This window comes from Ornithorhynchus anatinus, chromosome X1, assembly GCF_004115215.2.
Source record: "Ornithorhynchus anatinus isolate Pmale09 chromosome X1, mOrnAna1.pri.v4, whole genome shotgun sequence".
Lineage (NCBI taxonomy): Eukaryota > Metazoa > Chordata > Mammalia > Monotremata > Ornithorhynchidae > Ornithorhynchus > Ornithorhynchus anatinus.
The window spans coordinates 75,932,428-75,945,245 of record NC_041749.1 but is presented as its reverse complement, the minus strand read 5'-3'; the positions used below and the strand labels follow the sequence as shown (position 1 = coordinate 75,945,245).

The window sequence follows — 12,818 nt, the reverse complement described above, 5'->3', positions numbered from 1 at the left end:
ATCTTTGACACTGCAGTTTTCCCCCTTCCCATTGCAACTTTGGCCAACCTTGGATTCATTAACACAGTCCTCTCTTGATTCTCCCCCTATCTCTCTGACCATTCCTTCTCAGTTTCTTATCTAGTTCCTCCTCTCCCTCCCACCCTCTGATAGTGGGGGTCCCTAAAGGTTCAGTTCTGGATCCCCTTCTATTCTCCATCTACACCCACTCCCTTGGAGAACTCATTTGCCCCATGCCTTCAATTACCACCTTTGATTCCCCCTCTAGACTGTAAGCTCCTGGTGGGCAGGGAATGTGTCTACTGACTGTTGTACTGTACTCTCCTTTGTGCTTAGTACAGTACTCTGCCCAGTAAGTGCTCAATAAATACCACTGACTGACTAGTTGATTGATTGATTGGTTACAGTTCAGAGCTCAGGCAAATTAGTAAGTAGTGCATGGGTGGTTGTGTAACATCTGTGTAAATAGAACTTGTTAGCCCAAGCTATTAGAATCTTGCTTTCAAAAAAGCTAACAAAATGCATTGAATCTACTCCAAAGGTTGCATATGCAGTGGTCCCTACCAAAGACCATCCTAGAATAAAAGTCACCAGAATGGATCAAAATTACCCCCACCAAGGGTTTATCATATACAAACCCTACAGGCTTTTGAAGGAGCTTCAAGTCTGAAAAATGAGCCCTCTGAGAATGCAAAATAATGAAATCTCGATCTCTTCCACCCAAGCACAGCCAAGATGATCTGCAGAGCAGTACCAATGTGTTCAAAATAGTTACCATATGGTTTCACTGTCAGCAAGCTGTGGATTTATGTTCTGCTGATACATATTAAAGCAAAAGAGCAACTGGAGAGCCCTACCTATAAAACATTTCTGGGAAACTTGGTTTTTTTCCACTATTCCCAGAATATCAATGAATCAATGGTGTTTATTGAGCACTTACTATGTGCAGAGCACTGTACTAAACACTTGGGAAAGTGCAAGAGACAAAAGTTCACCCATCTTGAAGAGAAGAACAGGAGATAAAGCACCAAAAGATAAATGATTTTAGTCACAATCTAAATTTCAACTAAATGACTATCATTCGCTGAAGAATGGTTCAGGAACAAGAGCTCCCTTAGTTTTGGGTCAAAACTCCCTTATTCATGCAAGCCTGTGCATAGAATTTGAAGGACCTGGGTTCTAGTTCCAACTCAGCCAAGTGTCTATGGTGTGACCTTAGGCAAGTCACTTCTCTGTTACCTCATCTGTAAAATTGGGATTAAGACTGTGAGTCCTATATAGTACAGGAATTGTGTCCAACCTGATTAGCTTGTATCTATTCCAGGACTTAGTACAGTGCCTGGCACATAGTAAGCACTTAAATACCATAAAAACAAAAACAAAAAAACGGCTCCCTTTATCATGTTTTATGACTTGACAGTTAGGGATTTTACATGCAATGTAATAGCCAATCAGTAGCATTTACTGGGCATTTATTCCCCCTCTAGACTGTAAGCTCCTTGTGGGCAGGGAACTTGTCTACCAATTCTATTGTAGTGTACTCTCCCAAGATTAGTACAGTGCTCCTCACACAGTAAGTGCTCAGTCAATGCCACTGATTGATTGACTGAGTGAAGGCATTGTACTATGTACTTGGAAGAATACAAAAGAGTTAGGAGACACGATCCCTGACCTCAAGGTGCTTACAATGAAGTGGGGAGATGGATACTAAAACAAATTAGAGGAAGGGGAAAGCAACAGAGTAGAGCGATCGAGTAAATATGTGCAATGTGACCGAGGGACTGCCTGTGCCATCTGGTAAGGTGGAAGTCCTGAGGTGGCATGTGGCACTGATTGAAGTGGTATTTGTGGGGGGGAAATAGAGTCAGCTGCCCATTCCCTTATACACAGCCACCCACAATCGGTTCTGTCCCTTCCAGCCGGCCCGGTGGCCCACCGTGGGGCAAAAACATCTCCTTGGTCACCTCTCAGAAGGTAGAGGAAGCCCGTCTCTTCAACCATCAGTCAATCAATCCATCGGGCAATCAGCGGTATCCATCGGGTAATGGGTAATTTGCCCATCCTTAGTGCAAAGCTCCTTACTGAGCACCCAGGGAAAGGTCACCAAGATTGGAGCCAATGATCACTGACTCCAAGGGGTTTCCAGTCTCTGGCGGGTGAGTGGAGAGGCAGGGCATCCCAAGGCATTGGTAAATAGTGGGAGCAGGAGGAGGGACCTGGATCCAATAGGTGATAGAGCGACCACGTCTGGATTAAAGCCCTAAATAATCAACTCAGTCATTCTATGGAATATTGACTAGGGACGACTAAGTGCTCGGATCGGGTCGAGACATTTTACCCTTTGTTCCTTTTCTCCCCAACTTGGCCTCTGCCTCTGCCCCCCACCCCATTCAAGGGGGTGAATTGTGATGACATAAAAAACAATTCCACAGACGCCCTGGCTCCTACCCAGTGTCCCTGGGCTGTAAATTGGGGTGCAGGAGCCGGGCAAGGCCCCTGACAGGCGATGGACGTCATATCCCGACTTGGCAATGGCCAAGCGCCCATGCTCTCTACGCAAGCTTCAAAGAAACCTCTTATGCGCCAAGCTCCCTACTCACAGATGAATGTACAAGCCACTGACAAGCAGAGCCAAGAGAAGGGAGATGAGAGGTAAACATTCGATCCCGATGCCCTCTGCGGCTACTCTGCGGGGATGGGGGAGTGGGTGCCAGGTTGCGGGGAGGGGGCTGTGCAATCAAGCCAGCACACCTGTGCCTTAGGACCACCTCCCCCCACAAATATCTCCTCTTGCTCCCTCAGCTCGGAGGAGGAGGAGGCAGACCCTCTGGCTGAGAAGCTTCTGATTTTGTCACCGCCAGCCCCAGAAGAAGAACTCATGGCAGAGGGACTGTGACACCGAACACACTCTCAACAGGGAAGAACTTGTGCCCTGAACCAGCTGGAACATCAGCACCATCTTTAGCCCACATGTAGCATTCCAATAAATGGACTATGAAAACACTGGTATTGCCCTGGTTGTGTCCTGCCCCTGGTTGTGTCCTGCCCCGTGCCTCTCAGCCCTGCCCCCCAAGATGGATGTGGGGCAAATGTGGGGTGGGGGAACGGAGGAGGGTTTGACAGGGATGACCAAAGAGCAGGATTCCAGCCCCAACTGCAGGAGCATATCTCAAAACTCTGACACTTAGTTCCGGGGGTGGGGGGGGGCTGCGGGCAGGATCAATTTTCCTTCACCCTGCTCTGTAAAAGACCCCTTGTCGGGTATGCGATAATAATAATGATGTGGTACTTATTAAGTGCTTACTGTGTGCCAGGCACTGTAAAAATAATAATAATGATGGCATTTGTTAAGTGCTTACTATGTGCCAAGCACTGTTCTAAGCGCTGAGGTAGATACAAGGTTATCAGGTTGTCCCAAGTGGGGGCTCACAGTCTTAATTCCCATTTTACAGATGAGTTAACTGAGGTACAGAGAAGTGAAGTGGCTTGTCCAAGATCACATAGCAGACAAGTGGCGGAGCCGGGATTAGGACCCATGACCTCTGACTCCCAAGCCCGTGATTTTTCCACTAAGCCAAGCGCTGGGGTAGATACAAGGTTATCAAGTTGCACACAGTCCCTGTTCTACATGGGGCTCACATTTTACACTCCTCAATTTACAGACGAGGTAACTGATGCCCAGAGAAATGAAGCTACTCGCCCAAGGTCACACAGCACACAAGTGGCAGAGCTGGGATTATAACCCAGGTCCTTCTGATTCCCAGGCCTGTGTTCTATTAGGCCAAGCTGCCTCCCAGTGCCTCCTGCTACAAGCCCTTCCTGGACAGTTCCCAGGATGAACACTCACGCAAGTCTGCTCCACTGTGCCAGACATGGCTGGGGAGGGGACTCCTCTGCCCGTATCCAGTGGCTCGGAAGAGTTTCAGAGGGCTGGTACCAAGGCGGCTCCAGGGCCAGCTTCTGACCATCGCTGCCCACGACACACAGCTCCGGGGGCTTCTTAAAGCCACCCGGCACGGCAAGGCCTAATTAAGCCGGAAGAAAAATTCACGCTGAAGTAGGTGATTCAGTCAGTCACTCCATATCATCTGGAAAGACAGGATGATATTTACTGGCTTTGAAATGATGCTCAGCAAGTCAAGGGCATATAAATAAAACAAAAGACCTTTAAAAATAAGTAGAGGTCTCTTACCATTGTTTAGAGGTGAAAAGTCCTTGATGGCTTTTTTTAATAGTATTTGTTGAGAGCTTATTATATGTCAAGCATTTCTCTAAGTGCTGGGGAAGCAGCTTGGCCTAGTGGATAGAGCACGGGCCTGGGAGTCAGAAGGACCTGGGTTCTAATCCCAGCTGCACCACTTGTGTGCTGTGTGACCTTGGGCGAGTCACTTCACTTCTCTGTGCTTCAGTAACCTCATCTAGCAAAATGGGGATTAAGACTGTGAGCCCAATGTGTGACAGGGACTGTGTCCAAACCAATTAGCTTGTATCTACCCCAGCACATAGCTTAACAAATACCACAGTTATTCATATTATTATACAAGGTAGTAATCAGGTTGGACACAGTCCCCATCCCAAATGGAGCTCACAGTGTAAGTATCCAATACCCATTTTACAGTTGAGGAAACTGAGGCGCAAAGAAGTTAAGCGACTTGTCCAAGGTCACACAGCAGACAAGTGGCAGAGCCAGAATTAGAATCCAGGTGCTCTGACTTCCAGCCCCCTGCTTTTTCCAGTAGGCCACACTGGTTCCCTAACTTCCCGTTGGGCCGGCACCTCACCAAATTTAAACCACTCAGCTGATGGTTGAGGTGGCAAGGAATTGCCCCAGTTTGGTGAATCACCTTGAAGAGCTTTGCCTAATAGCAGGGTTGTTCATGAAGACGCTAATCCTTCGGGGAACCCCCTCATCTGTGTTCTCAGCAGGAGTCCGCAGTCATAATAACCGTTTGATTGGTTGAGCGTTTCCTATATGTCAAGCAGTGTACCAAGCACCGCAGTAGATACAAAATAATTGGGTTGGACACAGTCCGTGTACCACGTGGGGATTGCAAATCACCAGTGGTGCTTCATCAGTGGTAGTTACTGAGTGCTTACTACATGCAGAGGGCTTTACTTAGCACCGGGAGAGTACAATACAACTCTGGTGTTCCCTGTCACAATAAGCTTACAGTCTAGAGGGGGAGACAGACATTAATAGAAATAAATGATTTATAATAAATAATTTAAAGATAGGTGCATAAGTGCTGGGGGGTTGAGGGTGGGGATAATATCAAATGTCCAAGGGACACAGATCCAAGTACAAAGATGATGCCCAAGCAAGGGAGCTGGGGAAAAGAGGGCTTTTTCGGGGAAGGCCTCATGGAGAAGCTGTGACCTTAATAAAGGTTTGAAGGAAGGGAGAGTGGTGGTCTGTGGGATATGACTGGGGAGGGAATTCCAGGACAGAGGGAGGACGTGGGAAAGGGGTGGATAGACAAGATTGGGGTACAGTGAGCAAGCTGGAGCTAGAGGAGCAAAGTGTATGGACTGGGCGGTAGTAGGAGAAGGGGTCAGCAGGAGACTGGTGAGAGATCACTGCAGTGGAAACCCCTGCCTAGTAGACAGTCGTCAGGAGAGCAAAGACTCCAAGAAGGGTGGGATACAGAGAAGCAGGCTCAGAGACAGACAGAGACCCCTACTGGCCCAAACTCAATAAATCGATCAGGCCCGGGAGTCAGAGGACCTGGGTTCTATTCCCAGCTCCTCCACCTGTCTACTGTGTGACCTTGGGCAAGTCACTTAAATTCTCTGTGCTGCAGTTCCCTCATCTGTAAAAAGGGGATCAAGACTGTGAGCCCTAGGTGAAACAGGGGCTGTATTCAATCTTGTAGTTACTCAGCACTCAGTACAGTGCTGGGCACATAGTAAGCACTAAACAAATATAAAGAAAAGATAGTATTTATTAAGAGCTTTCCAGGTATGAAGCACTGTATTAAGACTTTTGGAGAGGAGACAGAGCTATCTGACATGATCCCTGCCCTCAAGGAGCATACAATCTAGTATGGGTCAGCCACCCATTCCCTAGACACAGCCACCCGAGCTGGGCTGCTCCACGCAACCGGTTCTCTCCCATTCAACCGGCCCGGTGGCCCACTGTGGGGAGAAACCAACTCCTCGATCACCTCTTGGAAGGCAGAGGAAGCCCGATTCTTCAGCCATCAGTCAATCAATCCATCAGGCAATCAACAGTAATTACCGAGCCCATCCTGAGTGCAAGGCTCCTTACTGAGCACCCAGGAAAGGTCACCAAGATCGGAACCAATGATCACTGACCCCAAGGGGTTTCCAGTCTCCTGCGGGTGAGTGGAGGAGCAGGGCATCCCAAGGCATTGGCAAATAGTGGGAGCAGGCAGAGGGGCCAGGATCCAATAGGTGGTAGAGCGATCACGTCTGGATTGAAGCGCTGAACAATCGACTCAGTCATTCAATGGACAACTGACTAGGGACTCACAATTAGTGCTCGGGACGGGTTGAGCCATTTTGCCCTTTGTCCCTTTTCTCTCTAATTTAGCCTTTGTCTCCAACCAACCCAGCCTCCACCTCGGTTCACCGCGGGTGAATTGTGAAGTCACAGAAAGCAACCCCACAGGCGCCTTGGGTCCTACCCAGTAACTGGGGGCTATAAATTGGGGTTCAGAAGCCAGGCAAGGCCCCAAACGCAAGTAACGGCAGTCGAGACCACATCAACATCCGACCATGGCTAAGCTTGCCTGCCCTCAGCGTTCGATTCAAAGAAGCTCCCATCACTCGAAGGCCCCGACCCGCAAACGAAGGTACAAGCCATCAGCTGAAAGAGTAAAGAGGAGGAGAGGTGAGCATTCAGTTCTGGCACCCTCTGCGGCTACTCCGTAGTGAGCGGGGGGGGGGGGAGGGGATGCCAGGTTGTTGGGAGGGGACTGTGCCATCCAGTCAGTGCATCTGGTACCTTTGGAACCACTTCCCCCAAAACCTCTCCCATTGCTCCCTCAGCTCGGCGAAGGAGGAGGCAAGCACCCCAGCAGAGAAGGAACTGATTTGGCCCCCGAAGACCCAACCTCTAGCTAGGGGAATGTGACGCTGAATACACACCTGATGCGGAAGGACTCACACCATGAACCAATCAGAACGTCATCAGGATTTGTAAACCGAGCGTCACACTCCAATAAATGAGCAATGAGCATGCTGGCTGTGTCCCTGGCCGTGTTCTGCCCCGCCAAGACAGATCGGGATGAAAGCAGAGGGAAAGTTGGGGGGATGGAGGAGGGTGTGACGGTAAACACAGATGGGGATTCCAGCCCTCAATGCGGATGTGTCTCCAATTCTCTTTTCCTGCCATGAACTCTGGCAGTCAGAGTTGGGGAGGGGAGGGATGTCATCTTTCCTTCACTTTGGTCTCTTAAAAATCTCTCATGTTTATTCCCATTAGGAGCCCACATTGATAACTGTGGGATTGTCAAACATTGTACTGAGCACTGGGATAGATACAAGATAATGTGGTCAAACGCAATTCCCGTCCCATGTGGGGATCAAACGCAGATGGGGTCATCAGGGGACTGGGGAGAGACCACTGGAGCAGACACCCCCACATAGTGGGCAGTCATCAGGAGAAGGGATGTTCTCCTCAAGCAAACACTCCATGAAGACTGGGATATCAGGAAGTGGGCTCAGATACAATCACAGGCCCCAACTGGCTCAAACCGAACCAATTGACAGTATTTATTGAAGGCCTCTCATGTGTTAGGCACCGTATTAAGTACTTTGGAGAGGAAATGGAGATAATCAACACAATCCCTGCCTTCAAAGAACTTACAATCTAATGCAGGAGACAGATACTGAAATTAATTACAAAAATGGGGAAACAATAGAGTATAAAAATATGCAAATCTGTGCTATGAGAGTGTGACTAAATCCAAGTGTTTAGGTGATGTAGAAGTGTTCAAGTGGTATTATGGGGGGAAATGTGGCACTGACTGAAGTGGCATTTAGGGAGGAAATGTGGTCAAGCAATCAATAGTACTTATTGAGTGTGTACTATGTGCAGTGCACTGAATACAACCACCCAGGCTGGGCTGCTCCAAGCAACCGGGTCTGTCCCACCCAGCAGGCATGGTGGCCCACCGCGGGAAGAAACTATCTCCTCAGTCACCTTTCAGAAGGGAGAGGAAGGCCATCTCTTCACTCATCGGTCAATCAATCCATCAATTAATCAATGGTAATTACCGAGCCTAACCTGAGAGCAAAGCCCCAAACTGAGCACTTGAGAAAGAACAACAGCAGGGCCAATGATCACTGTCCCTGAGGAGCTTCCAGTTTATTGGCGAGACAGAGAAGTGGACCAAAAAAAAAAAGAAATTAAAAATAGACCCGTGGTTTTATGTAAAAGAGTCTATCGCCAAGCCTAAAGTTACGTTTGACTGACAGTAAATTATTGCAGCATACAACTTGGTCTAGAGAATAGCACTGCCACTGAGGATGATCAGCAAATGCTGTCTGGATTTTGTCACATGGCTGAGCCTACAAGTTTTTGACCTTGCAAAATGAACTGCCACAAAATAAGGAAGTCCCCAGAACAGAGAGGGCTGGAGCAGCACCTGTTCACTTGTGGTTCTTGCCTTTGGGTGGCGCCTCCATCCAGCTTTGTTCTGCAGAAAGGGTTCCTTATTTAGCGTTCCCAGTTCCTCATTCCCTGAAGTCAAAGCTGAGGACTGCTTCCCAGACCCCCAACACTCTTTAAAAATCAGAGCCACTAGGATGGAAGCTCATCCCTATCACCTTCATTCCTCATTTGCTGAGCACTCTAGTAGGCCCTGGGCAGAGTCCATGGAATACACACTTGGGCTTGAAAGAGTTTTCTAATTCAGTCTTGCAAACTGTGACAATCAATCAATCAATCATATTTAGTGAGCACTTACTGTATGCAGAGTACTGCAGTAAGTGCTTGGGAGAGTACAAACTAACAATTTTTCCACATATCCCAAAAATGTTCATGATTTCTTTCCACATTCACCAGGGCTATGTAAGCAAGGCTGCACACCAGCCTGCTTACTTGCTGGGGTTTTTTTATGGCATTTGTTAACTGCTTATTATGGGTCAGGCACTGTTCTAAGCGCTGGGGTAGATACAAGGTAATCAGGTTGGACAAAGTCCATGTCTCACATGGGGCTCATGATCATAATCACCATTTTACAAATAAGGTAACTGAGGCACAAAGAAGTTAAGTGATTTGCCCAAGGTTACAAAGCAGATGAGTGGCAGAGCCAGGACTAGAACCCAGGTCCTTCTGATTCCCAGGCCCGTGCTCTATCCACTAGGCCAAGCTGCTTCTCCAGTTGCACTTCCCGTTGCACTCAGGTTGTACTCCAGATGTCAGTGGGAACTTGATTGGCAGGGGAAGTGAGATTGCTAAAGGTACTGAGTAAGCCCCTAGCACTACCATCAATTTCTCTGTGCAGGTTCTTGTTCCTGAAATATCAGTACCATGGAAGGCTCAGTTGGCATTTCTGACAGGAGAATCGATCGCTATTCCCAACTCCCTACATTAGCTCCCCACATCTACTGTTCTCCCTATCACCTGGGAACCATATATGCAAAAAACGCAAGCCAGACTTCCCACAGAATATGCCCAGATCTAAGTTGTGGGGTCTGGACAAATGCTGTGTAAGCTTGGGCAAGTCACTTCACTTCTCCATGCCTCAGTTACCTCATCTCTAAAAAGGGGATCGAGACTGTGAGTCCCACAGAGCACAGGGACTGTGTCCACCTCGATTTGCTTGTATCCACCCTAGCACTTAGTACAGTACCAGGCACATAGTAAGCGCTTACCAATTACCATCATTATCAATTTGCAGGGCTGACATAGCAGTGCTTGTTACTTTCCAAGAACACCGGCATTAAAAACAAACTCTGAATATCTTTGTGGCATCTCCTTTTCTTTTCTGGATAGCTGAAATGTAGGAAAGAGAAGATTGAGACAACTAGTCTTTAAAATGTTTCCTGCAAATGGTGATGCTATAACATGCTCCAGGGGGAATGCCAATCTGATGCTGATTTTTAAAGCGAGAAAGGCAAGAAAACCGTGGACAGACACAATTTTTCAGTAATGGGCCAATGAGTGATAATAATCAGAATTATAATTACATACCTGTAGGAGACAGCTACAGTCAGACCAAAGTAATGGTTATTCTACCCCGTTACTAACTATGCTCACAATGTTTCAACAATACTTTAATTGGTTGCTAATGAACAAATATAGTATTGGCTGACTCAATAACTCGACATTCAGCAGAACATTTCCAATCAATCAATAGTATTCATTTGAGTGCCTTATTCTGCATTCATTATGTTTAATATTTTGCATTTTCTATTGATCATGTGCCAAGCTCTGTGCTTATTCACTCAATTTTATTTATTCAATCGTATTTGTTGAGTGCTTACTGTGTGCAGAGCACTGTACTAAGCGCTTTGGAGAGTACAATATAACAATTTCCAGACACTTTCCCAGGCCACAACGAGTTCACAGTCTACTTACTGCTTAGGCCAGTACAACTGATGTAGGAGACATGATCTCTGCCCTCAGAGAGCTTGCAATTTAACGATTTCCATGTTTTGAGAGTCATGCTAGTGTGAGACGCTCATAGGTTCTGCGAGTTGTTGTCTGCCTCAAACCAGGATGACTTTTCTGTTACTGCACTGTGGAAGAAGTTCCATTGGCTGCTGAGTCGGCTTAACATACTCCATATGCTGAAAGAACCCCTGACGGTAGGTAAGAGGCTGAGTGGCGGGTGCCTCTTCACGGGGAAGAGTCAGCAGCAGTTCTTTACAGCTTTCCATCTCAGAAACATGGAGCAATTTCATTTTTCTAAGAAGGTATCTGTTAAGCACTTACTATGTGCCAGGCACTGTACTAAGCATTGGGGTAGACATAAGCTAATCAGGTTGGATACAGTCCATGCCCCACTTGGGGCTCTCAGTCTTAATCCCCACTTAACAGATGAGGTATCTGAGGCTCAGAGAAGTTAAGTGCTTTGCCCAAGGTCACATAGAAGACAAGTGGCAGAGCCGGGAATAGAACCCATTTCATCCCCAGTCAACAGTGTCCCCGAGTCGGCATCGAATTCATCTCACAGTTGTTTTGGGATTCTTTTGTTTAATTTTTAAACTTGAGAACCACAGTGAATGAGAGGGTGGTTGTCTCCAGCAAAAGAGCCAGTGATTGAGGCCTCACCTCCCAGGAAAGGTCTGGGTTCCTCTCGGCCACGGCCAGGCCAAGGAACAGAGAAAGGCCCTGCCTTCCCTCCCTTGTCATTTGGGGGCCTCTGCTCCTGACGTGCTGTGTGTGCTGGGGTTAAGTTATGCTGCTGCCACACATTCTCGGTGTACCCTCCATTGGACAGACAGACAGCCAGACAGCCAACCACACTGCCTTCTTGGGAACCAACCTCGGCTCCCCTCGGGCCATCGGGGAGACTCCATTCCGTCCTGCCTTCCACCAACCCAGTGGGAAAGGGTACGGTCCTCGCAGCAAGAGGTCTCCACAAACCTCAGAAAGACTGAGGGCTATTCTAGTGGTCACTGTGCCTATTGGAGTCCCTTCCACTCTGAGCTGTGAGGAGCCTGAAATTCTGTCCCTCTAGCTACAGCACACTACTGAGTTTTGTTTTTATTTTGTGTATTTATCCTTGCCTTTTGTGCTGCTGTATTTTTTATTGTTTCATCACTCCTGAAGTATCTGCCTCCAGTCACCTCTCCCTCACTTATAGTCTTAGACTGTGAACTCTTTCAGGGTCAGGGACCATATTTAATTGTCACCCGTGTATGCTTTCCCAGCACTGAGTAAAGTGGTTGGCACACAGTGTTTGAAAAATGATAATAATGATTATGTTGGGCATTTATTAAGCCTAGTAATGATTATTTTGGCATTTATTAAGCACTTACTATGTCCCGAGCACTGTACTAAGCACTAGGGTAAATGCAAACTATTCACATTGGACACAGTCCCTTGTCCTACATGGGGCTCTCAGTCAAAGTAGCAGGGAGTGGGATTTAATCTCCATTTTACAGAAGAGGTAACTGAGGCGCAAAGAAGTTAAGTGACTTGCCCAAGTTCAAACAGCAGACAAGTGGTGGAGTTGAGATTAGAACCTAGGTCCTCTGGTTTGTACATCTTGTGATTCCTTTGGAAGAAGAGAGAAAGAGTTCTCCCAAAAACCTTCTCCAACTCTTTGTTTCTGCACAAATTCTTTATGAGGTGCCTGATCCTTTGGTCCAGAGCCACTCCCCACCCTCTGTCTCCCCTACATATGCCGCATTTCCTTGGGGCAACTGTCTTCACAACACTATTCAGTTTCCCCAGGATGGAAATATCTAGACATATGCAGAGCACTAGATCTAACTTAAAAAATGTATTTGTGTTGGAGTCTATTGTTTCTATGCCCAAATAATTATATTGCCCCTGAAATTTACATAAAAGCAAGACTTTTCTAGGCCATGACTCATGGTCTATGATGAAAGATTGCAACCGCATAGGACAAATAGATGTTAACTAATTGAGAAATAACAAGGTAAAGGAAACATTTAAAAAAAAGTTCTTTGATAAAATAAATGAATTGGTCTCCTAAACCCTCTACAACATATTTCCCAGTAGTCCTGAAAAATCAAGGCACAGCATATCAGAAGTAAATGGATGACCTAATTAGCAAGCTTGCAAGGGAGGGTTGCATTGAAACCGAGACACTGGAGAAACATTCATCATATTTGCTCTTCAGTGAATAATTTTCTGTTGGAAAATTAACTGAGGA

General features: G+C 47.0%; 1 protein-coding gene and 2 long non-coding RNA genes across 5 annotated transcripts in view; 2 read left to right on the top strand and 1 right to left on the bottom strand.

Moving 5' to 3' along the window:
- Positions 1-12,818, bottom strand: part of SUSD3 (sushi domain containing 3) — a 91,709-nt gene that overhangs the window by 53,807 nt on the left and 25,084 nt on the right. For 2 of the 3 annotated variants that reach the window (XM_029052096.2, XM_029052097.1), the window contains exon 2: positions 3,848-4,088. The exons of the other annotated variant lie outside the window; for it this stretch is intronic. In XM_029052096.2, coding sequence (XP_028907929.1) covers positions 3,848-3,968 — 121 coding nt within the window. In that variant the 5' untranslated portion in view covers positions 3,969-4,088. The remainder of the gene's footprint in view (positions 1-3,847; positions 4,089-12,818) is intronic. 3 annotated transcript variants of the gene reach the window in all.
- LOC114806621 lies at positions 2,448-3,003 on the top strand. The gene is made up of 2 exons (XR_003754676.2): positions 2,448-2,652; positions 2,803-3,003. It is a non-coding gene; the product is annotated as an uncharacterized LOC114806621 (long non-coding RNA).
- On the top strand, positions 6,633-7,204 carry LOC103169577. Its single transcript, XR_485767.3, has 2 exons — positions 6,633-6,853; positions 7,012-7,204. It is a non-coding gene; the product is annotated as an uncharacterized LOC103169577 (long non-coding RNA).